General features: G+C 37.1%; 2 protein-coding genes across 3 annotated transcripts; both read right to left on the minus strand.

Moving 5' to 3' along the window:
- Positions 1-1,877: 1,877 nt before the first annotated feature.
- On the minus strand, positions 1,878-7,878 carry LOC113113584 (transmembrane protein 109). The gene is made up of 3 exons (XM_026279860.1): positions 7,180-7,878; positions 4,262-4,364; positions 1,878-2,505 (listed from the first exon to the last, which is right to left on the minus strand). The coding sequence occupies exons 1-3, from the start codon at positions 7,381-7,383 to the stop codon at positions 2,147-2,149; spliced, it is 666 nt and encodes a 221-aa protein (XP_026135645.1). The 5' UTR covers positions 7,384-7,878; the 3' UTR covers positions 1,878-2,146.
- A 1,369-nt stretch (positions 7,879-9,247) lies between these two features.
- rnf20 (ring finger protein 20, E3 ubiquitin protein ligase) lies at positions 9,248-22,808 on the minus strand. Of its 2 annotated transcripts, none has more exons than XM_026279862.1 (22): positions 22,661-22,808; positions 19,719-19,891; positions 19,418-19,486; positions 18,843-18,941; positions 18,604-18,751; positions 18,087-18,272; positions 17,889-18,004; positions 17,664-17,810; positions 17,351-17,425; positions 16,934-17,053; positions 15,881-16,060; positions 15,607-15,742; positions 15,387-15,529; positions 15,149-15,305; positions 14,316-14,592; positions 12,485-12,602; positions 12,217-12,366; positions 11,925-12,137; positions 11,311-11,436; positions 11,050-11,190; positions 10,010-10,114; positions 9,248-9,921 (listed from the first exon to the last, which is right to left on the minus strand). In XM_026279862.1, the coding sequence occupies exons 2-22, from the start codon at positions 19,878-19,880 to the stop codon at positions 9,745-9,747; spliced, it is 3,045 nt and encodes a 1,014-aa protein (XP_026135647.1). In that variant the 5' UTR covers positions 19,881-19,891; positions 22,661-22,808; the 3' UTR covers positions 9,248-9,744. The 2 variants fall into 2 exon arrangements, with proteins under 2 accessions (XP_026135647.1, XP_026135648.1); XM_026279863.1 differs by having other exon boundaries at positions 9,745-9,921; positions 15,387-15,508.
- Positions 22,809-25,652: the final 2,844 nt, after the last annotated feature.

The raw sequence follows: 25,652 nt of genomic DNA on the forward strand, positions 1-25,652 counted from the left end.
GATCTTGAACGCATTAGCGCGCTCACGCACAAACGCTCTCTCTTACACACACACACACACACACACACACACACACACCAGAGTAGGCTATTTTCATTTCAAGTGATCCCTAAATCTTCTGTTCAAGACAGTATTGTGTGACTGTTTATAGTGGATCCTTTTCATATTTAACGTTATGTTATGAACTTGCAGCGGTCAAACGCATCTGTCAAGCGCAATGCAACAAAAACTCAGGCCAAACATGCATTGAAAAATCTTGCAAATGTTTTATTCAAACATGTTTTATTACTAAAATGTTCTTATTCTATTTGTATCTTTTTCTGGGGGAAAACTGGTATGTCAGACTAACTGAGACTTGTCTACTGTTGCCCTCCTATTGGTTTAAATTGATTTTATTTGCTCTTCTCATCTGTAAGTGGCTTTGGATAAAAAATGATTAAATGTTCATGTTAAATTAATATCTATTAAATGCAATACGCCAATCATCTAATGCCATGAATATGTAAATGTGTTATTATTTGTTTTCGAGCTTATTTTGTATTAAATAGCTTTGTCTAGAGAGTATTCTTCCTTTTTATTACGTGTCATTAACAATGTCTACAAATTTTCCTAGTGGTGAACAACTGATATTTCGAAGGCTACATAAGCCTAAATTACGAAACTTCTACTGAAACCACTGACTCTGGCTGTTTGATTGGGTTTGATACACGATTCTAATCACTGATTCAAAACAAGTGATTCGTAAAGGTTCACGAAGCAGTGCGTTTCTAAAGCGCCAGTCACTGTACCGTTCAGACAGAAAAACTTGCTTAGAAAAACGCGAGCTTTGGAGCGAGAAAACACGCAAGGTTTAAGCTTTTTTAAAAGTTTACCTCCATTTAATTGGAGGAATGACCTCCCCAACTCAATCCGAGCAGCTGAGTCCTTAGCCATCCTCAAGAATCGGCTTAAAACACATCTCTTCCATCTTTATTTGACCCTCTAACTCTAACACTCAGTATTCTAATTCTATTCCTAAAAATAATAATAATCTAACTACCTTTCTAATCTTTTTGTATTCTATTTTCTTTTCTTTCTTTATGCAGTTGTGTGTGTGTGTAAATACCTCTAACACTAGCTTTGTTCTATTTTTTTAAATCTGTTTTCTTTTTATTAATTATATTATTTAAAAGCCCATGCTACGTGTACTGTGTTAACCTAACTGAGAGTTGTTATAGCACTTATATACATAGCATTGCTCTTTTGTTGTTTTTGATTGCTTCCACTGTCCTCATCTGTAAGTCCCTTTAGATAAAAGCGTCTGCTAAATGAATAAATGTAAATGTAAATATGTATTGTTATGTACTTAACAAATAGTACAAATAACAAATAAATAGACTTTGGATCGTCTTTAACCAAAAATGGTTATTGACAGCAGTCTTCAGCTTTAAATTATATTTACATTAATTGCAATATACAATACATTTGATTATTAACAAATGTATGATAACAAATGTAGCTATGTACTTTAAAGACCATTTTTGACATTACAGTGCACTCATACTTTTCTGTACTTAAGTGTGTTAACTTTTCTCTCTTAAGGTACATTTACTAGGACATTTTATTTCATCAAATGTATATTATCTTTTTATGTAGAGTTATTTTAAAATATACTTATAAGATACAAGTAAACCACAAGTGCAAGCTTGTCTAATTACAGATGAGGTTGGAGTACATTAATATGTCCAGTTATAAAGTTTCTAAATATTTCCATACACTCATATCGATGCGTTTCCTTTATCACCGTCTTCATCCCGTTGCTTTTGTATTGTTACAGTTTTTGCAAGTGTGAGCAGCTGAACTTAAATCGTGTTCATGCAATAACAGTCACAAAAAAATTACATGAAACAATCAAGGAAAACTTTAATGGTAGCACTTTAAATTCTCTAGGAGCTCTAGGATGACGTTTTTTCTTCTTGCTTTACATTTTAGTTAAAACAATAAGGGAGTAGTCTCCGTGGCCTTATGAATTATGAAACATATTCAAAACAAGAAAGAACTGGCAAGATCAGATATAAATACTCCTAAGGCTGTTGTGAGTTGATAAAACACTTCAGATGTCATCTCCCAGTTATCATGAGTCCGCATGCTTGTTTTTTGCTGCTCGTTACTGTGTTTTCTTCTGTTCCAGGCCTTTGACTTGTCCCTCCAGTCTTCTGATTCGGGTTTCCAGACTGCCTGCTGTCCCACCGCAGCTGCTCGTAGCGACTCCAAACACCGCACAGATGAGCACTAGTAGAGTCAGTCTCGCTGTAGTGTGTTCAGTGGAGGCGGCGGGGTCAGAGACGATCCGCACAAACAGCCACAGCACCACGACCGCCTTAATCAGCCAAAACACTTGCCGCACAAGCCCCACGGTGACTCGAAGCAACAAGGACAGGAGCCAGTATCCAATCAGAGCCAGCAAGGCCCACTTGGTCACAGCAGACACGCCCTCTGCGGTGAAATGAGGCACTGATATCTTCTCTTTGAATAGGACACAGACAGAAAGAAGAAAGAACAGATGTCAGTTCAGTGTAGCAGTTTCTAAGGTGTTTAAAGTGGTTGCTAAAGAGAGGGGTCGGTTGATGTTTTGGGTGGTGCTAGGGTGTAAGTCTATAGCATTTTTTTGCGCCATTTTCCTGTTAAAAAAATTAAAGATAGTTCACCCAAGATGAAAATTAGCCCATGGATTAATCACCCTCAAGGCCTCCTAGGTGTATATGACTTTCTTCTTTCAGACGAATCCAGTCAGAGTTATATTAAAAACTGTCATGACTTATGATGGCAGTGGGTGAGTGTTTCTGTTCAACAGTCCAAAAGAAGTGCAATAGAGCACATCCATCCATAATAAACAGTGCCTCAAAGGGCTCATAGGGGTGAATAAAAGCCCCCTGTAATGGATTCATGCATTTTTGTAAGAAAAATATCAAACATTATAAACACTTTTCTATTTTTTTTTTTTTTAAATAACTCTGATTGGATTTGTTTGAAAGAAGAAATTAATATGCACATAGGATGTCTTGAGAGTAAGCATGGGCTTATTTTTATTTTTGGGTGAACTAACCCTTTTAAATCTGAACAGAATGATAACTAAAACTATATCATCATCCTCTCCAACAAAAGGTAATTTTATGTTTAATATAAGCTTTAAAAGCTCAAGCTCTTTAAAGTCAAATGGGTTCTGATTTTCTGCGAATATCTGTCTCAAATCAGAGGTTGCATACTTCGAAGGGAGGATTCAAAGACCTGATATGTCACAGGGGTTGTCCCAATTCGAAGGCTCCTTCAAATACAGCCTTGAAATGCATCCTAGAACTGATGGATCCTCCACGATCCCAAAATTAACTGCACGCTGATGACGGCAGGAAGGTTTTTTTTTATTTTATTTTTTTTGGACAAAAAAAAAAACACTTAAAACCCCCAAAAAACACTTAAAAAATGTTGACATTTCTTACTTAGATGCCACTTTATAGATAGTTTATGCTATTTATTATGTGCATAAATGGACCAAGGTGACAATGTTAAGACAAGTTGTTAACAAAGACAGTTAAATATAACAAAAGTATAGTAATATTCCCTTAATGAAAATGAACCATGGTTTTACTACAGAAATACCAAGGTTGTTGTAGTGAAACCATGTTAACCACAAATTAAGCATGGTTTTGCTACACTAACAATAGTTTAACCATGGTATTATTAATAAAACTGTGGTTATATAAATAGTAATCAATCCACCAAAAAAAGAAAGAAAAAGACATGGTTAAAGCACTTTTACCGTGGGGGTCACTAGGCCATTTTTAGGGGGGCTATAGGTTGACTGTAATCCAATACGTACCTTTCTATCAAAGTTATCTGACATTTTCAAGATTAACTAGCTCTGACACATCTTAACTCTTGAGTTCTTGTCATTTTATTACCATTTTCTAAACATTGTGTAAATAGCACAAATATATATAAATAGAATCAACATAAAAAATTGAACAATTTCAAACAGGGCCAACTGATAAAACCTGCACTGGGGCCCGGCAAACCCCAGCTACGGCCCTGCTCATATGTTTCTGAGATGAATCAGTCATTTATGTCATTTTCTCTGTTAGTACTCTTCAGAATTACAGCTTGAGCTTGCCAAAAAATGGGAACCCGTCATGTGGTTAATCTTTGAGAATATGCATATTTAAGTTGAACATTTTTGAAAGGATTTAGATTTAGATCTAGGCACCTGGAGATGACCTTTACTCACCGTTGACTCCAGTTGCTCTGAGAATCTCAGATAAATACACAGCAATGACATTCAGTCCACTGGCAGCTCCTTCAGCAACAAACTGCAGCAACATTTCGACAAACTAAAGAAAAAAATCAAGGAAGAGAAAAGTGATTCGATTTCAGAACTTGTCTATGTAGTGCACATTCCTTTTCTTCCAGAGGGCGGTCTTTATCTGAACTCAACTCATAGATCACTGGCCATAGCTAATCATTAACCAATACTGACTGACAGAGTGACGCAATGCACATCTGATTTAATTAAAGCAATGATTCAGGGTTCAATGCAAATTCTATAGACAGCGTATGTGACATGCTGTTGGTTGATTAATGAAATCTTGTTTTCATTAATGCACCAACAATGTATATCTACAGGGCACAACACCGTATCATAACAGTAAGGTTTTTAGTAAGTGGACGGTTGCAGTTCTGTTCTGATGGAATCACAGACAGCAAGGAAAACACTGCAAATTATAAAATGCCAATAACTATATGATCATACATAGTTAATACATAAAATTATATAGGTACATTAGTTTTTAAAAGGGAGGAATTATTTTCCTAAGAAATCTCCTTTTGTATGGCAAACTGCTTACTATGGATTTCCTTTCAAAAATTATATCCTTTTCATTTTCATTTTAATCTCAGGACATTTGAAGTGCTACTCCTGTGACCTGTCCCTGAACCCTCAGGCGCGCTAGCGCACCCACTCGCTAAGCAGACAACCACGCCTCTACTACCGCGGACGTTTTTTTCCACATTTTTTTAAATTCGAATATTAATTTTCACCTTCGAAATTCTTTTTTTTTAAAACTATTCGAAAACATATTCGAATTTTGAATATTCGTTGACAGCTCTAATATATATATATATATATATATATATATATATATATATATATATATATATATATATATATATGTTTTATATCTTGATTTATACCCCTGAAAAGACGGCCTTTCCCCTGAGACTCAAACATTTAGAGACAGATTCCAAAAAAAAAAAAGCATTTGATTCATAAAATTTCAATGTAAACCTGAACAACAGCTTCTTAAACAGGTTAATCCTCTCCAACGTGTGTAAATATGTGAACTAGATCAACTTTTATCGGCGGGTGAGTTGATTTCCCACGACAGCCGGCCATGCAGTTTTAAATGCTAAACAAAGAATGTATGAACAAAGTCAATATATAAATATTCACACAAACCGTTTCAAGATGAAACCAAGAAATGAGACCTTACGCTTTCACTGCTGCTCCCCACAGTTTCTCAAATGTTTGTATTCCTCAGGATACGTCGCCCCTTTTAGGGTTAATATTAAATCTGGATCTTGTAGCAAAATAGTTTAGAACCACTTAAGACAACAACGTGGACAACTTTATAGTTCAAATAACATATACTTGTATGGTACAATAAATGTAAGAGTTTTAAGAGATCTGAGCTGTGCACTTCTGGTTTTAAACCGTCCAGGATATCATATTTCCTCAGTGTTTTGCATATGTTTTTCAGGTTTTTACATATGGAGGGATGAGCTGAAATTACATTCTGAAAAAAAAAAGCATGCTAGGTACACAGCGCTATATTTGTACTGAACCCGAAACATTATTTTTAAACAGCGAGAACTGTTCAGATCATTTGTGAACATTCAAACAAAGGATGCAAACTTGCAGGTTTGTTAAGGAAATATAATAGTATTTGTGCAGTAGCACATCACAACACAAATAGAGCAGCGCGTGCACATGTATCTGTGTGTATGTGCAAGCAAACCTGCCAGAATGACAGCTGGGCATCCACATAAACTTTGTAAATCACAGACATGCACAGCTATCAGACATACATTACTTTTGATCAAATAGACACATATGGAACCAGGTCACCTTATTTGGCAAAGGATAAACACAAACAATCAGAAACAGTGTGCATGACTTCATAAAGCAAGTCAATAAGAAAATAACCACTATACAAAGCAGCATTGTTTGCCATTCTGGGCGTGAGCCACCAAGCACTTGCGCACCTGTTATGGCATTTTTCTTCAGTAGCAGTTGCGGCTTTCATACAGACGGTCGGTTACACACACAAATGAGCTTGTGCATGTCAAAACAAGTACACATATCAGTCTGTGGGACACTTTTACTTGTTCTTACCATTGCAACAGAATAGATATTCTCGGGCCAAACACTGAGTCAAGGTACAACACAGCATTCTGGGTCAAAGAGAGACGAGGGGCGGATGGGTGAGAGGATGGAAGCAGAGGGAATTATGCCAAAGAATGAGTGGAGGAGTGGAAGGGGTTAAAAGAGGATAAACAAGTCAAGGGGCAACAGGAGAGAGGGATAAAAGTGGGTAGAGAAATGTGAATACCACATACCACAATGAGCATGCATTAGGGAATAAGAGAAGTAAAGGTCCAGTAATCTTAATATTGATAAGTGTGTGTGTGTGTTTATATATATATATATATATATATATTCAAAATCACATTTTTTTCTTCTGGATGTCTTTGGTTTGCATGATGTCACATGTTTCTCGGATGTTTCTCCTGAGGCTGTGTAAAGTCGTGTTTCTCCTCTAGAGTCTTAGTGTGTGCTCAGATTTGCCAAAGCACCAAATTCTACGAACCTGATTTCAGTATGAACTCCTACATTGCTCATCCAATTTTATTTATATCAGCAAATCTTACATTATTATTTTTTTTTTTTTTGTCTGTTCTCATTAAACATCTGAGGCAAAGTTGATACTTCAATGAAAACTAATCAAGACCTCTGTTAAATAAGTAGCCTATATGAGAGAGCAGCCTTTATGGGATATTTGTGAACAAATTTGAGCAATGCATTCCTGTGTGAAGTGATAAATGAGTCATTAAATAATTTCACCAATAATAAAAAAAAAAAAAAGTTACCTGAACGCAAATCTCAATCACATGGGTGCCAACAATGGACTCCACGTATGTTCTCAACCCGTCCAGAGGCTCCAGAATAACAGACCCCAAACCAGAAGTGAACTCTTCAGCAAACCCGTGACACAAGACCGACCGAACCAGAACCAAAAACCCGAAGAAAAGCAGCTTTTCAGAACCTCTCGAGACAACGCTGTGAACAGACATCCTTAAAACCCCGGATCTACGAAAACAAAGACACGGAATAATCGATGTGTAACTATAATAACAGATCGGGTTTGTCTAGCAGTCGTCTTTGCGTTTCAGTAACCTTGAAAAAAAAATTAATGAATGTACTACGGGTTCTTGATTGAGAAAACTAAATGGCTGAACAACACAACCAAAAAAAAAAAAAAATAAATAAAAAACTGTACAATTAGATGTCATATGTTCAGTTTGTCATATATATTACGATAATTAAGTTCTCAAGCATGCTCTTGCCAAGGGCACTTAAAAATAGCGCCTCGATTACTGTATGTGGTATCGTACAACAAAGCGTTAAGTCGATAAAATAAGATACCATTTAATTTAAAGAAACAATCTAATGCAAAAAATATTGCTTTTTAAAAAAACAAACAAAAAGTCTATTTATTGGCGTTTCTTGAGCGAGTATCCGAGCTTGATCCGGTTTGTGAGGATCTGTGGATGTTGAAGGTGTCTGAGGAGCTGAGTGCCCACGCCTTCTGCATTCCTGCGCAGGCAAGAGAAACCCGTTCACACGCTGCTTTAGTTTAAGACACGAGGTGTTTCAGTGGTTTAGACACGAGCTGATAGATTTACAGAAGAGCCGAGGGGCCTGTGGATCTGCACTCCTGGGCATGTGCCTTTAACTCACATTGAAGACCAGATATGACGAGAATGAATGAATGAGGATATAAACCAACTGTTTAATGAGCCTACGTCTCATCATACATCAAAATATACTGAATAACATTACACTCACAGTTATGAGATTAAACACTTAATTTGTCCGTGTCCTTGTTACATTTAGGCTAATTAGGTAATTTACTCTAAAAAGTAATTAATTACTAAATAATTATATTTGCGTCATTTGATTACTATACTCATACTGTCTCTTTAAAAAGTGTTGGATTGCTTCTTACCAGTTACTTTAGGTAACACTTTACTATTGGGCTATGATAACAATAAATTATGCATAATTACATGCAAGTAACCCTAAGCCGAACCACAAAGCAAGTACATGTAGTTATTAATATTACTCCTATTACTTCAATGTATATTTACACTCTAACAAGAACACCTTAAAATAAAGTGTAACCTTACTTTCTAAATTCCAGCTATATCAGCCTTGGCTATTTGAACAATACACTGCTCTTTTAATTCAAATAAATATATATATATTTTTAACTAAATAAAAAGTTGCATAATGTATAATTCTTGAATGACCAAAGGATTTAAAGGAAAAGCCCGACATATGATTAAAATAAGATTTTAAATTTAGATTTTGTTAAACACACCATTGCTTTATATAGAATTATTCTATGGTTTATAAAGAATTTAATGCAATTAAATCAGAACTTATTTAATTTCAGAAAAACAGTGTAATCTCTTACTTTTAATTGGTAATAATAACAATGAACTATGCATGCAACTAACTCGAATCCAAACCCTAAGTTTAATTATTACCCAGTACTTGTACTAAAGGACACCTTAAATTACAGTGCAACTACAAATCATATTAGTGTTTTTACTAGTCAAATTAGTTTTTTTTTTTTCATTTTGCTTTAAATCATAGAAATATAGATTTTGTTTTCTGCATTTAGCCTACTGTTTCTTACCTTATTGAACGTCGTAATGAACACTTCTGCAAATTATGATCATACCATTTAAAAACAATGTGAAAAGAAACATGGTTGCAGGTTTGAACTCCACACGGTTTGATTTATAAACTATCACCACTGCATAAAATGCTTAGTCAAACATAAATCCAGAAGAATATACTATAAAAACTGTTTTAAGCATCAGCTAAATCACATTAGTGACGACTTAAAGCTTGAAGAAACAATGTCAATACATTTCAATATTTTAATGGATTTCAATAAAGCAGTTGCACAACCATCACTACAGGCAGTCAAAAAAAGAAGACAGTACAAAAATCACAACACCAGCTGATCAGCAAACTGAACGCAAATGAACTATTGCCCAGTCGACTAGGCAGTTTGTCTTCAATGACAGGTCTCTCTTATGTGGATGGGTTCACACTGGCTCTAGGTTGTAAATGCAAAGTTGAGGTGGAATGGGAGATCTGGTCGAGGCAGTTTTAACTTAAAAGCGAACATTCAGGACACTCCTGGAAGCAAGAAGCAGCATTTGTTGTGAGAAATGTTGGCTAGGACAAACCTGTGGAATGCGATCAGGTTAGTTCTGCTAAACCGACGCTAGAACATTTTGAATGAAAAACAAGTGGAATGTTAAACTGTTGATGTTCGCCCAACGCTACAAGACAAACGCCAGCCTCTGAACAGTGTTGAGCAACTGGACCAAACAGATGCAGATGAATCGTGAACCTCATCCGATGTAGATGCGATGGAAATCGTTGGCACCAAATGCGGCATTGCACTTTGGGCACTTCCTCTGACGGGTGTCGTAGCGCGTCTTCACGCACTCGAAACAGAAAACGTGGAAGCACTTCGTCAACACGGCGTCCTTTACGCGTGAATTGCAGCATGGACACGTCAGCCGGGCCTGTGAAACAGAGAAATACAAAGATCCTTCAAAGACATGAACACAAAGCTCTTTCTGTCCCTCTATTCAACTGGACAACGCAAATGACCTTGTAGTCATTTATTTCTTCATTCAGGATCTCGTCTCCATTTCGGATGTTCTCCGCAGGCTTCTTGGCCTTCTCGATCTTCCTGCGAAGTTTGGATATGTCCTCCTATGAGGTCAAAGAAACATCAGTTTATATGAAATTTGCACAGAATAGCCATTTTTACTCAATAAAACACAAAATACATCACTTTCTATCGACAGATGACAAACATCATTAAACACTGCCTTCATATTTACTGAATCAAATCCGATATGTGACCCTGGACCGCAAAAAAAAAAGAAAGTCAAAAAGGTCAATTTTTAGAAATTGATATATATATACACATCATCTGAAAGCTTTCCATTGATGCATGGTTTGTTAGGATCGGACAATATTTGGCCAAGATATTTTGATATTACTAATCAAAAATTAAGTTTTAATACATTTACGATAGGAAATTTACTAAATATCTTCATGGAACATGATCTTTACTTAATATAATAATGATTTTTTTGCATAAAAGAAAAATGGATCGTTTTGTATTTTTTGGCTATTGCTACAAATATACCTCAGACTGGTTTTGTGCTCCATGGACACATATTTGCTGCTTATTAATTTTGGGGTGCGGTCACTTTTATTACAAAATACATGCAATACATTTTTAAGCATTTTTGTCATTTGTAAAGTGAAAATGTCTTGTATTATGCCTTAAATCACCAGGAAAACCGCTACAACGACATGATTCCTATCTTCCTTTGAGCCAGGATACAAGTATTTGTTCAGTTCTCAGATGATTTTAATATCTGAAGACATGATTTAGGACAAATCCTGATTTTGACTTTTTTTTGTCCCCATTCCTTTGCATATTGTAAGCACATGTAGTGATACAACTGGAATACTTATTTTTGTCATTAAATCTAAAACATTCAACATTACAGTCAATACAAACATCCATTCCTATAGACAGATATGAGATATCTTTGAACCTAGTATCATCAGATGATGTTATATTAGGTCAAGTATGCTGGCCTGTTACACATGTCATGTAAAGCTGTACCCACCTGTGCACGTCGGGCATTGAAAGACTCCTTTTCTCGAGAAATGCTGTTTTCAATCACCTCCTCTCTGACCGAACTCAACCTCTGCTGCACCCCTTCCAGCTGAGTGCGCACCTCCTCCGAGAGCAGCACCGACTCCTGCGCCTAAAACAGAGTTGAAACGGAGTTAAGAGCTTTTTAATTGACACTTTCCCCCCAGATTGTATTTATGATGACACAAACTGCATATATGCGAGTTCATCTGCAACTGGTATGTGGTTGTACCTTGCGTTTGTTCATCTCTAAAGCTTGTGTGCGGAGCCCCAGCTCCCTCTCCGCAGCATTGATGGTGCCCTGCAGGAGGCGCTCTTTCTCCTCCAGCTTCCGAACCACCTGCAGCTGTGCATCCACCTGAGAGCAAAATACATTTTTTAATTAGACATTTTAAATATCTTATAAATATATATATTTTTAAAAATTTGACAAAAGATGACACTTTTAATAAAGTTAGAAAAATGGCATTACAAAGGTAAAAACGAAATTCCCTGTGCATCACTTTCAGGAGTCAAATATCACTCCGTGATGAAAAGGCTAATTTTAAATCATTATTTGTAATTATTATTTAGAAGGTGCACCCTGATTTTTTTTTTACTGTGCTCCTAAAAAAAGCAAGCATAGAGCCCTGATGGGGGGTCATTTACATTCAATTAAATCTCTTTGAGAAATGTATATTCCCTAAACAAATGTCCATATAAAACTGATGCATGCATTTCATGTAAAAAAAATACAAATTAACACCTATTCAACTTCCCAAAACAATCGTTCAACCTGAAGATCATAAAAACAAATCACTGTCCTCCAAACAGTTGACTCGAAGATGAAGCCACCTCACAGCCCACCTGTGTTTTGAGTGTGAGCAACTGGTCAGCCAGCTCCTCTTTCTCTTCCTTGAGGAGCTTGTGGATCTGGTTGGATTTGATGCGTTCGCTCATGAGTTTGAAGTTGGCGTCATCTTTCTCTCGGAGCTGCTGCATCAGACGGATGTTCTGCTCCTGCATGTCCTCAAACGCCTGGCCAGTAACGTCCATCTCACTCAGCAAAGCGTCTTCCTCCTGAGAGAGAGAGAGAGAGCGATGATTGAGAATTTTCCAGAGTGTTTGTCGTTCATTACTCAGTAAATCACAGCTCTACCTGTTTAGCCAGAGAGAGTTTCTTATTGAGTATGTCGATCTGCTCCTCCACCGAGCGGATCTTTCTGAGCGCCTCTTCATCGGCCATCTTCTTTCCTTCCCTCCTCTCCCTCTCCTCCAGCTCTCGCAGTCGCTGACGGAGCTCCTCGGCCTGCACAAACACACAAAATATGAGAATAAACAGGTTACGGCTGAACTACTTCAATATATGATTCATCTGTTGATCATTTCTTCTGATATTCTTAAACAATGTGCTTCCGACAGAGTACCTCTGACTTGGCCTTCTTCTCCGCAGCCATCAGTTGTACTTTATCTCTCTGTTCTTTTGGTGCGGAGCGGTACATATCCAACAACAGCTTCATCTCCCGCTGGGACTCTTGGGCTTTCCTGTATCATAATCACATCATGTTAGCACTTCCCACAGCCATTTTCATAATAATCAATACAGTATTGTTCAAAATAATAGCAGTACAATGTGACTAACCAGAATAATCAAGGTTTTTAGTATATTTTTTTATTGCTATGTGGCAAACAAGTTACCAGTAGGTTCATTAGATTGTCAGAAAACAAACAAGACCCAGCATTCATGATATGCACGCTCTTAAGGCTGTGCAATTGGGCAATTAGTTGAAAGGGGTGTGTTCAAAAAAATAGCAGTGTCTACCTTTGACTGTACAAACTCAAAACTATTTTGTACAAACATTTTTTTTTTCTGGGATTTAGCAATCCTGTGAATCACTAAACTAATATTTAGTTGTATGACCACAGTTTTTTTAAAACTGCTTGACATCTGTGTGGCATGGAGTCAACCAACTTGTGGCACCTCTCAGCTGTTATTTCACTCCATGATTCTTTAACAACATTCCACAATTCATTCACATTTCTTGGTTTTGCTTCAGAAACAGCATTTTTGATATCACCCCACAAGTTCTCAATTGGATTAAGGTCTGGAGATTGGGCTGGCCACTCCATAACATTAATTTTGTTGGTTTGGAACCAAGACTTTGCCCGTTTACTAGTGTGTTTTGGGTCATTGTCTTGTTGAAACAACCATTTCAAGGGCATGTCCTCTTCAGCATAGGGCAACATGACCTCTTCAAATATTTTAACATATGCAAACTGATCCATGATCCCTGGTATGCGATAAATAGGCCCAACACCATAGTAGGAGAAACATGCCCATATCATGATGCTTGCACCTCCATGCTTCACTGTCTTCACTGTGTACTGTGGCTTGAATTCAGAGTTTGGGGGTCGTCTCACAAACTGCCTGTGGCCCTCGGACCCAAAAAGAACAATTTTACTCTCATCAGTCCACAAAATGTTCCTCCATTTCTCTTTAGGCCAGTTGATGTGTTCTTTGGCAAATTGTAACCTCTTCTGCACATGCCTTTTTTTTTAACAGAGGGACTTTGCGGGGGATTCTTGAAAATAGATTAGCTTCACACAGACGTCTTCTAACTGTCACAGTACTTACAGGTAACTCCAGACTGTCTTTGATCATCCTGGAGGTGATCATTGGCTGAGCCTTTGCCATTCTGGTTATTCTTCTATCCATTTTGATGGTTGTCTTCCGTTTTCTTCCACGTCTCTCTGGTTTTGCTCTCCATTTTAAGGCATTGGAGATCATTTTAGCTGAACAGCCTATCATTTTTTGCACCTCTTTATAGGTTTTCCCCTCTCTAATCAACTTTTTAATCAAAGTACGCTGTTCTTCTGAACAATGTCTTGAACGACCCATTTTCCTCAGCTTTCAAATGCATGTTCAACAAGTGTTGGCTTCATCCTTAAATAGGGGCCACCAGATTCACACCTGTTTCTTCACAAAATTGATGACCTCAGTGATTGAATGCCACACTGCTATTTTTTTGAACACACCCCTTTCAACTAATTCAACTAATTGCCCAATTGCACAGCCTTAAGAGCGTGCATATCATGAATGCTGGGTCTCATTTGTTTTCTGAGAATCTACTGAACCTACTGGTAACTTGTTTGCCACGTAGCAATAAAAAAATATACGAAAAACCTTGATTATTCTGGTTAGTCACATTGTACTGCTATTATTTTGAACAATACTGTATATCAAGCAGAATGACTTACTTTAGATCCACTCGCACTATTTTGAGCTGCTCCATCTCCTTGCGTTTGGGTCCTCCAATCACAGCGCAGCGTTCAGCTGCTAGGTCTTCTGATTGGCTGCTGCTGGTGCTGGCTTTCTCCCGCTCTTCTTTCACTGCTACGCCTCCAGTGCTCCCACGAGTCACCCGCTCTCTTTCTCTCTGCTCCTTCTCTTTCTCCTTTTCTTTCTCTTTCTCTCGTTCCTCCTCTTTCACTACGGTCTCAGTGTCTGTACCTGGTTCAGTCTTTACGGTTACACCTGAAGAGAAAACAATGATGTAAATAAGCCTGTCGATAAATCTATTAATCGCACAATTAAAAAAAATGAGCTCGATAATTTTTTCAGACGCGATAATTTATTTTTTCAATTTTTATTTATTTATTTACACTATGTTAAAACAGGAGGATTTTCTGCTATTTACACTACTTCATGCAAATAGTGGCACTCATCTGTATTGTAGCACATTCAAAAATAGTATGCAATAATAACGTACTGAGTGTAAATTACAATACATCCCCTCCTACACCTACTCTAATACTACCAACTTTTTGATCATCTCCATCAATTTCATTGAAAATAAATGCCTTTCCGATGTGATCTGAGATTTGAAAAGGGAGAAAAAACAAATGTTTTGCAAAAGGCGGATTTCAGCTCGGGTCAATCGTGTCAAAAATGCCTACAGCGCGTGTTTTATCATCTACACCACTGGAGCTGTCGTCACATGACTGTGGTTTGTTGTGTTGACCACCCTAATCACACGTTAACAAGGCGGCCTATTTGCACCTAATGTAAACCTTATGTAAAGAGTGTGTACCGGTGGTACTGGGTGTGGCGGAGCCGCTCTCTGGCTCAGTCTTTACAGTAACGTCAGCCGTCGGGGCAGGAGTGTGTGGGGAAGCGGTCTCCTCCTTCACATCCATCTCTGTGCTGGACTGGGATTGGACAGCAGCATTACCTTTGGCAGCACGCAGCTAAAAGAGAGGACAGAAACCTCAGCAACTACTTATATTTGAAACATAAACATATTAGAGTCAATAAGTTTGTGGTGTAACCTGGCTGAGCTCTTGCTGTGCCTCTCTCAGTCTGAGTTTATATTTCACCACCTCTCCCTTCAGCTGCTGGTTATGAGTCTGCAGTGTGCTGATCAGATGTCTCATCTCCCGGTTTATTGGGCCTGAGAAAGAAGCAAAGAGTACTACACACGGTCAATCAAAAAGCTGATCTGAGCAAAAAGAGACCAAAATCATTAGCAAGAGACCAGAGGAAGTTTACCTGCTTGTTCATTCGCAGCTAATGTCTGCTCGAATTCGATCCTGAGCATCTCGTACTCCTTGCGCACCTGTGCCAGCGTGTCTTCCAGCTGAATCACTTCGGTACGGACCTTGCGCTGCAAGGACACCTCGTCATTCTGAAACAGACACACATAAGTTATCATCTCATGACAATAACATCCTCAAATTGTGACAGCCAGCCAACCTCTGTATATGAGCCTGCCTCGTCTAGCATCACTGAATTCACTGTTTACACACATCATCACTCCATGTACCTCCATGTGGTCCAGCTGGCGCAGGCGGGCCGTCCTGGTGGTGTTGAGTCGAGCTTTGGTCTCGTCCAGCTGAGATTTCAGCACTAGTGACTCATTGTAGAGCACAGAGAACTGAGACTGCAGACAGCGATACTCTGCGCTCTCTTTGGCCACCTCCTCAGCCCTGGACAACAGCTCCACCTGACGGAGAGAGAACAACACACGGCTTCTCAGTGAACATGACCGACTCCGACAACATTAGAAAGTGCTCTACCCTTCAGACGTTTGGGGTCAGTGTGATTTCTCTCATCAAGAAATCTCTTCCAGCTACATGTATGTGAATAAAAACAGTAATGTTGTTAGTATTTTTAAATAATTGTTTTCTATCTGAATACATTTTTAAAATACTATTTATTCCTGTGATACAAAGCTTTACTTTCAGCATCATTACTCCAGACATGATCTTCAGAAATCATTCTAGCACGCTGATTTGAAGAAACATTTCTTATTATCAGTATTGAAAACAGCTGTGCTACATAATAGCTTTGTGGAAACCATTATTATTTTCTTTATTTCAGAATTCATTGATGAATAGAAAGTTCAAAAGAATAGGATTTATTTTAAAGCATCCTTTCAAATAAAAGCTTTCTAAATAAATAAATAAATAATCTTCCTGACCCCAAACATCAACTCTTGTGCAGTTTATTTGACTTGGTGGCATTTACATTATGGTCTAATCAACCTGAGATATATTTCATTATTATATTACCGCTACCACACAATTTGTACATTCTAATTTTTAATTTCATTAAACAATTTCATGTTTATTTTGAATAATCTTTTGTTCTTTCTATTCTACAATTATTTTTCATTACAGGAAGCTGCAGAAACTTCCACTGAAACTAAAGAAGTGTTTTGCTCTGTTCCAGAGTATCTGTGTCTTCAAGCGTTAGCCTCTGAAGAGCTGACTGCTTCTGAACATCATGTTTAATCTGGTTTTCCCTGAGCAGGATCCAACACTCACAATAAACACATAAGATGGATCTGACAAGGTAATGTGTATGAAGGCTTTACCTTCATGTTATTGTTCTCCTGGTACACCGTCTGCAGATCCTGCTGGAGCTTCTGCAGCTCACTGAGCCGATTCTCCGCCAGCTCCCTGTTCTGCTCCAGCTCACTGTTCATCTCCTCAAACTAACAAGAGACCAGAGAGGATTTCATGCTACATTACACATCAGTGTTAGACACTGCACAGATACCCTTATGTGACAAACAGAACAATAAATGACCAACTCACATTACAACTTTTGAATGATAGTGTACATTTACTAGAACCGAAAACATATATTAAAAATTATATGACGTGTCTGCTTGAAGATTAAACAAGCCTCAATACTCAACTGAAGGATACTACAGCGTGCAAACAGCTGCTTGCTTCAGGTTTACAGTGAGATTCATTCACACTAAACGTGCACATGACTGGTGGTTTACCTTTCTTTTGTTAATCGTGATGGTTCCACATACGCTGCTTGCCTCGCCATACACCTTATAACCTTTACTGTTCACCTGGTTATGATGGAAGAGCACAATATCAGCTATGACACATTGTAAAACAATAAAAATACTGTATCTTGGGTTTACTACTCCAAATAAGAGCATCTTGATATATGGCAGTGTCTTTTTCAAAAATCCACTGTCCTTTGCTATTATTTGCAGGAACCTAGATTACTGTAACTGACATTAAATTACTGCTTAAAGTCTGTATCATCCATGACAGTTGTCTAAATCAGCAAGACCCACTCACCCTTTCCAGCACCTCTACAAGGTGTGCGTTGAGCCGATTCTCTCTCCGTCTGATCTTCTCCATGTCCCACTGCAGCTCCTCGATCAGAACCTGCAGCTCACTGATCCTGTTATCAGCACGATTCGCCGCACGGCCCAGTGGACGAGACTACACACACACACACAGTGAGCCCTCAATGAGGTGACACGTTTCCCAGATAAACATGTCCACAGATCAAGCACCAACCTCGCTGGTCATGTGACTGTGCTTCTGCTGGAGGCTGTCGGTCAGCTGGCGCAGACGTTCATTCTCGCTGGTCAGGAGCGTGTTGAGGCGGACAGCGACATCCCAGAGACTGCCATCTGAAGGAATCAGTAAGAATATGCACATTAGACGTGACCCGTTATAGTTTTTTTGGTTTATTTGATGGACGGTTTGTCTCGCCTGTTCCAGACTCCACATCTTTCTTCAGTTGGTCGACTGTGTTCTTCAGGTTCTCGTAGATTTCGACCACACGCCTGGCCTGTTTGCAGCTGGACTCCAGTCGCTCCTGCAGCTCTGCGTCGATCTCCTCGCTGCTGCTGCTGGCCAACATGGCCAGAAAAGAGCTCGCTGCCTCCCCCTGTTGACCTGTATCAAACATCACTGTTATTAGTAAGTGTCTCAATTTGCACATAGTTAATGTTACTGCTGCTGCTGCTATTATCATCATATAGTTGCATTCAATCAACATGTTACTGTACTATTATTTTGCACATAAATTAATACTGAACACTTGCACGTACAGATGTACATAGTCTATACTTCTATATCTACATAGTTTTTATTTCTACTGCATAGATTTATTTTATTGTTTTTTATATTTGTCAAGCCAAGACTCAAGATCCAGATCAAGACATTAGGCAAATTTTCCCCCTCAAACAGTAAGCAGTTGATTTCCATCTACAACAGTTTCTGGTACCTCTGTCCTTTGCTCTCTCCTGGTTTGAGTCTCCGTCCGGCTCCGGTGTTCCAGGTGTTACGCTCCGTCCTTCAGGAGGTTGGCTTTCCACAGGCTCGCTCCCGGATTGGTCGTAGCGACGCACAATTAACCGCACATTTTCATCGAACTGGGAGAGAAAGGAGGAATAGAAATCAAGATTAAAAATGGCTGTATTTGAGAGCGATGTAACTCCAGATTATGCAGACTGTAAATATCACCTGGTTCCAGTATCTGTTGAGAATCAGCAAACTGGCATCATCTGTCGCCTGACGAGTCTCCAACCTCTCAACTCTCTCTCTCAGTTCATCCTCAATCACCTACAGCAACATATGCATACATGGATTTATGTGACTGAATCACTGTTTCTGCACCATTTTCAGTGGAAGACTCAATCTATAACAATAATGGTTTAATATAGTCCATTCAAAAGTTTGGGGTTGATCAGGTTTTTGAAAAAAAGGCTCTTAAACTCATTTATTTGATCAAAAATGCAGTAAAAACAGTAAACCAGTTAAATATTACTATACTTAAAAATAACAGTTTTTTAAACTATTTATTCCTGTGATCAAAGCTGAATTTTCAGCATCATTGCTCCAGTCTTCAGTTTCACATAATCCTTCAGAAATCATTCTGATATGCTGATCTGATGCTTAAGAAAGATTTCTTCTTATCATCAATGTAAAAAAACAACAGTAATTTCAGGATTCTGTGATTAATAGACATTTCAAAAGACTCAAATGTATTTAAAATAGAAATCTTTTGTAACACTATACATATAAAGGTCTGTATCTACCTGTCTTTGGTCAAGGGCCACTCCCAACTTCTTGTTTTTGATCTGCAGAGCTTTAATATCTTGCTCTTCCTGCAAGAACGAAATACAGTGTCAATGGGAACCAAATGACAAGAAACCAGTTTTAAGATCTACAATCCATAAATGAAAAGATTTAGAATGAACTACTCCATAAAATAGTCAAACTCTCATATAACAGAGATTCAGATGATTGACACAGACAGGCTCGGGACAAAAAACACTGGGGCACCACAAAAAAACAGACAGCTCAAATCAAGCACGAATATCCCAGGAAGCATCTGACCTGGTTGGACCCTCCTCCCAGTTTGATGACCGTTTCGACAGCGGTGCTTCCTCCAGACGCAGTGCTCATCCCCTCTCCATCCTCACCGCCCTTCTTCTTCTCTGGAGGAGCGCCGAGGGGAGCAGAGCTGCCGGCGTCACTGGGGCGCTTCTGACCTGACATCACGCTCCTCACTGTGGAGCAGGGCGAGAGACCTTCAGTTATGCTTTAAAACAGGTCTAAGTTTATATTTAGTCATTTAGCAGAAGTTTTTATCCCAAAGCGACTTACAAATGAGGACAACAGAAGCAATGAAAATCAACACTTGCTCAGTCTCAGTTAGCTTTACACGTAGCATTCTTTTTGTCAGTTAATTATAAAATAAAAAGTAAAAAAAAAATAGAATAGAAAAACACAGAAAAGGCCTTTTTAAAGAAAACGTAGTTAGAAAACAAACAGTTTTGTTTATTATATAGTAAATAAAAAGGAAACTAATAGATGGAATAAAAAAAATGAACAGATAGCTAGTGTTAGAGGCTTTTTGAAAGAAAACAAGCAGTTAAAAAATGCTAATCTTAAATGGTAAAGTACTTTTTTTAAAGAAAACAGATAGACAAAATAGAATTAGAATAGAGCATGCTAGAGTTAGATGGTTAAAGGGTTAGTTCACCCCAAAATGAACTCGCTGTCATTAATTACTCACTCCCATGTTGTTCTAAACCTGTAAGACCTTCGTTCATCTTCAGAACATGAATTGAGGTATTTTTGATGAAATCCATGAGCTCTCTGACACTCTAGAGACAGCAACACAACTGAAATGTTTCCGGGTCCACGGAGCAAACGTAGCAAGGACATCAATAAAACAGTCCATGTGACATCAGTGGCTCATCTTCAATATTACGAAACTATGAGAATACTTTTTGTGCGCAAAGGAAACAAATATAATAACTTAATTTAACAGTTCTTCTTCCCCGAGTTACTGTCTTGCACCAAATGCATACGCAATACTTTACCCCAAGATCACGTTAATATGTGCGCTTTCCCCCTCGAACATAAATAACGATGATTACGTTCTTGGATACACTCAAACGGTGGAAGACGTAACTCTGGGAAGAAGAACTGTTAAATAAATTATGCTATTTTTGTTTTCTTTTAGGGCTGAACTATTTTGGAAAATAATCTAATTGCGATTTATTTTTAACCAATATTGTGATTTAATATGCAATTATTATTTTTTTAAAGCTCTTTATGTTCTGTATTAGTCAACAAACACAAGCTATAAAAGATTGAATAGTTTATGACCAACACAATATTAGAAAGATTAAACAGATGTTATTTTCTGTAGGCCAGGCCTTTGTTATGATGAAATTAGGTGATGCATGAATTAATATAAATGACATTTTTATTTAACTACAATCACAGTAGTATATTGACTGATTTGTTGACCTTCCAACCTTGTATGTAATAATTATGACAATAGAAAACACTGACAAATAAGCCTGGTGTAAACATTAATATACAAATCACACAAACTGAAGTAGATTGCAGAAATATAAAAACAAATCTGTTGCGTTACCACACTACTTTAGGTCATGAAAATCACTGTAATATATATACGTGTTAAAATGTGGACTTCATTTTTTGAACAGTCTGTTAACTTTAGACAGACACAGACTTTAAATAAATTGCATGCCAGGGTTGCTACTTGTGCATTCTCTTGCCGTATTTTGATGTCTACAGTGATCAATCTTCAAGTCGAACATTTCTCTTTACTCTTGTGTCATGTGACCAGCCTCTGCGGTTAAAAAATATTGTGTTTTTCATATCGCGATATTATCACAAATGCAATTAATAATCCAGCACTATTTTCTTTGCGCACAAAAAGTATTCTCATTTCTGGACCTGGAAAGATTTCAGTTGTGCTGCTGTCTATGGGAGGGTCAGAGAGCTCTCGGATTTCATCAAAAATATCTTAATTCATGTTCTGAATTAATGAATGGTTTGGAACAACATGAGGGTGAGTAATTAATGACAAAATTTTCATTTTGGGGTGAACTAACCCTTTGATTAAAGATGGAAGTGATGTGTTTTAACCATTTCTTGAAGATATAATACGCTGACTAGTAAAATAATAATAATCGTTGTTGTAGTTATTACTGTTGCTGTTTTATTGTATTATTCATGTTGCATTACAAATGCAATGGATGTACTCATTATTACTCTAATCACATAGCAAAACTATAACTTAAGGGTTTAAAATATTGTTATTAATATTTAAATATTAGGTCACACTTTATTTTAGGGTCCAATTCTCACTATTAACTAGCCATTAACTATGACTTTTGCCTCAATTAATTGCTGCTTATTAATAGTTTATAAGGTAGTTGTTAAGTTTAGGGTATTGGGTAGGATTATGGATGTCATGCATTATGTGTACTTATAAGCCTTAATAAACAGCAAACATGTTAATAATAGACATGCTAATAAGCAACTAGTTATTAGTGTGAATTGGACCCTATACTAAAGTGTTACTAAATATTATTTTAATTATTATCAATTATAGTAGTAATTTAACACTTTTCTTATTAGTAGTAGAGGTGCTAGTATTAAAATATGACTAAACCTTACACTAAACCTAAACTGATTTAATTGATTATATCTGATGGTAACATCATGGAAGCCTGCCTTAATAAATAACATGGTACTGAATGGTTTACATACTACTTCAGAAAACAGAATGGTATTTTATTGTTAAAGGGTCACATTTACACATGTAGCCGTCATTAATAACACGTCAGTTACGCAAATGTAAGAAAATATATGATTTGTAGTTAAACCGCGTCGAGCCGCGACAGCGATCTACGAAAACACTGCGATCTGACGCCTCTCCGCGCTAAAACTCGATGTGGATCGTTTAATAACGCTCTAACTAAGCAGGTTTTGTACTCGTGTTAATTTCTTACCTATTTTTGTTTTCTACTGAGTGAGAAATGTGTTTGAGGATGTAGCTGTTGCACTTCATCCATCGGCCGAGCCTTCGCCGGAAACACTGCCCTGCTTCTCTTCTGCTGCTGACGCTGTCTCCAGAACTGCAGCGCCGCCACGCGGCGGAGGGACGAATCACAGCGCCACAACTCCGACAAACTTCTTCTTCTTAAGGTTTTATTGGCGGTTGACAAGCAACAAAATGGTGTATTACCGCCACCAACTGGTATGGAGTGTGGATCAAAATGACATTTTATATCCTCTCATTCAAACTATTTATTCTAAGATACTGAAAAATAAAACTATAACATTCATTTCCAGATTTATTTTGTAAAATATCCCCTAAAATAAATCACATTTTTATTTTTCTTAATTTTTCTATTAAAATCCTTCTTTCAAGCTCGTATTTCTGACAGTATATCATAACATGTTCCACAGTTTCTTCTTGCCCACAAAATGTACACCTTCCCGTATCATGTTTACCCATTTTATAAAGTGTACCGTTTAATCCTGTATGTCCAAATCTCATCCTTGATATTACTATCTCCTCTCTCCTGTTTTTTCCTGCACTTCTCATCTCTCCCACTTTCCTTTGAATTCTGTAAAACCATCGACCTTTTTCCTCCATATCCCATTGTTTTTGCCAACTTACCTTCAACTTTTCCTTAATAATACTCTTGAATACATTCTTACTTATACTAACACTTAAGTTAATTTCATTATTTTTAAAGGCTTCCTTTGCTGCCTTATCTGCCATTTCATTTCCTTGGATACCAATATGTGCAGGTACCCGTAAAAAATTCACTGTAAGCCCCATCATTTGTGTTCTGTGTAATGTTTGCTGTATTTCTATTAAAATATCTGGTCTACTTTCTGAATGACTGTACTGTATGCTAGCCAATGACGAACTTGAGTCCGAACAAACAACTGATTTTAAAGGTCTTATCTCCTCTATCCACTGTATTGCTAATAATATTGCAATCATTTCCCCTGTATAAACTGATAACTCATCACCAATCCTTTTCCTTATTGCTAACTGAAACTCTGGAACAATAAAAGCGACTCCTATCCTATTGTCTATATTCTTTGATGCATCTGTAGCTGTGGTAATCATTAATATATTTCTGCACATTACATGAACTCCATTCTTTGTCCCTGTTTTTCTTTTCTAACAATGTAAAATCTACTGTAGCATCTGAGAGTAACCATGGTTTTATTACTGGTAGCGGAACAGTTGGACTCACTATTAATTGATTAACTTTGAATTCTATTGCTTTCTGTATTACTGTCCATCCAAAACTTTTAGTTTTTCTACTCTCTTTTTCCCAACAGGGCTTTAAAGTGTCTTGTGTAGGATGCTCTTGACTATGGCCTTGTAAATTAGCCCAATAACTTAATGATAACTGTATCCTTCTCATTTCTAAAGACATCCCCCATTTCTACCTGTAGTGCTACGATTGGTGTAGTTTTTATAGCTCCTGTACATAATCTCAATACCTGATGCTGAATACTGTCTAACCTTCTAAGTGATGTATCTGCTGCTGATCCATACACCACACAACCATAATCAAATACAGATCTAATCAGCCCACTATATATGGCTTTTAATGCTTTTATCAGCCCCCCATTTACTTCCTACTAAACACCTCATTATATTTAACACTTTCGTACATCTGTCCAATATTTTCTGGATATGCATCGCCCATGTAACTCTTTCGTCAAACCACAACCCTAAAAACTTAAAACTTTTCACTCTTTCCAGTACTTCATTATATAACTTTAGACTTACCTCACCTCCAACTTTTTTCCTTGTAAAAAACATTATCTTTGTCTTATCTACTGAAAATTTAAAACCCCACCTATATGACGATTCTTCAACTACTTTAATAGCCTCCTGTACTTTTTTAACAATAAAATCAATGTTCCTTCCCCTTTTCCAGATTGCCCCATCATCAGCGAAAAGCGAGAACCCCAATCCATTTTCCAGATCCTCAAACACATGATTTATCATTATCGAAAATAATAAAGGACTAACTATACTTCCTTGAGGAGTTCCATTTTCTATCATAAATTTCTCTGAATAACTGTTTCCTATTCTAACTTTTATTGCTCTCCCTAATAAAAAATCAACACTTGCTCAGAAAAATCCCCTCAGGGCTACAATGACCACAGGTCCGATGACGTGCCAGTGGTGGTAAATCACAACTTAAAACATGTTTTTATAAAAATATTAATTGCTAATGACCTTTAGTAGTTGTATAAGGTGGCGTGAACACAGATTTTGGATAAAATATTTGTCATTGTTTGCAGACAGAACCATCCAAACAGTGAAACCACATAATATATAACCGGTCTACAAACATTTAAAAAAAAAAAATGTTTTATTATTTATTATTATTGGTAAGTTAATCTATTTTATATAGTCTATTGTTAATTCTACAGCAGCCTATTGAAGAATGCAATCATTTAAATTAGTTAAGTTGTTTATTTGCTTCACTTAGGCACTATATTTTTATTATTAAATACATCTATCATATCTCTTCTTAAAATAATGCTTATGTGTTTGACTGTACACCTTAATCGTAATAAACAAATCAGTAACACTTTACAATAAGGTTCATTAGTTAACTACATTAATTAGCATTAACTTATAATGATCTGCACTTATACAGCAATTGTTCATCTTTGTTCATGTTAATTTCCACATTTAATAATTCTTTATTAAAATCTTGTTAGTTAATGCACTGAACTAACATGAACAAACAATGAACAGATTTATTTCTATTAACTAACATTAACAAAGATTAATAACTGTAACAAATGTATTACTTACTCATTGTCATGTGCTTATTTTCCTTATTATTAAACTTTATTGTTAATCATATTGATGAGAAATATGATGTATATGTAAAGTGCATAGGCTAATTTAAATCAGTTTTGTTCTATAATATTGTAATCGTTTTTTTCTTC

Source organism: Carassius auratus, chromosome 14 (assembly GCF_003368295.1).
Source record: "Carassius auratus strain Wakin chromosome 14, ASM336829v1, whole genome shotgun sequence".
NCBI lineage: Eukaryota > Metazoa > Chordata > Actinopteri > Cypriniformes > Cyprinidae > Carassius > Carassius auratus.

Coding starts and splice junctions, on each gene's coding strand:
- LOC113113584 (XM_026279860.1), bottom strand. CDS start 7,383: ATGTCTGTTCACAGCGTTGTCTCGAGAGGTTCTGAAAAGCTGCTTTTC. Junction 4,365..7,179: donor TGATTGAGATTTGCGTTCAG/GTAACTTTTTTT, acceptor TTTTTTCTTTAG/TTTGTCGAAATGTTGCTGCA. Junction 2,506..4,261: donor CAGAGCAACTGGAGTCAACG/GTGAGTAAAGGT, acceptor TCCTATTCAAAG/AGAAGATATCAGTGCCTCAT.
- rnf20 (XM_026279862.1), bottom strand. CDS start 19,880: ATGTCAGGTCAGAAGCGCCCCAGTGACGCCGGCAGCTCTGCTCCCCTC. Junction 17,426..17,663: donor TTGTAGAGGTGCTGGAAAGG/GTGAGTGGGTCT, acceptor CATCATAACCAG/GTGAACAGTAAAGGTTATAA. Junction 15,306..15,386: donor CACAGCAAGAGCTCAGCCAG/GTTACACCACAA, acceptor CCTCTCTTTTAG/CTGCGTGCTGCCAAAGGTAA.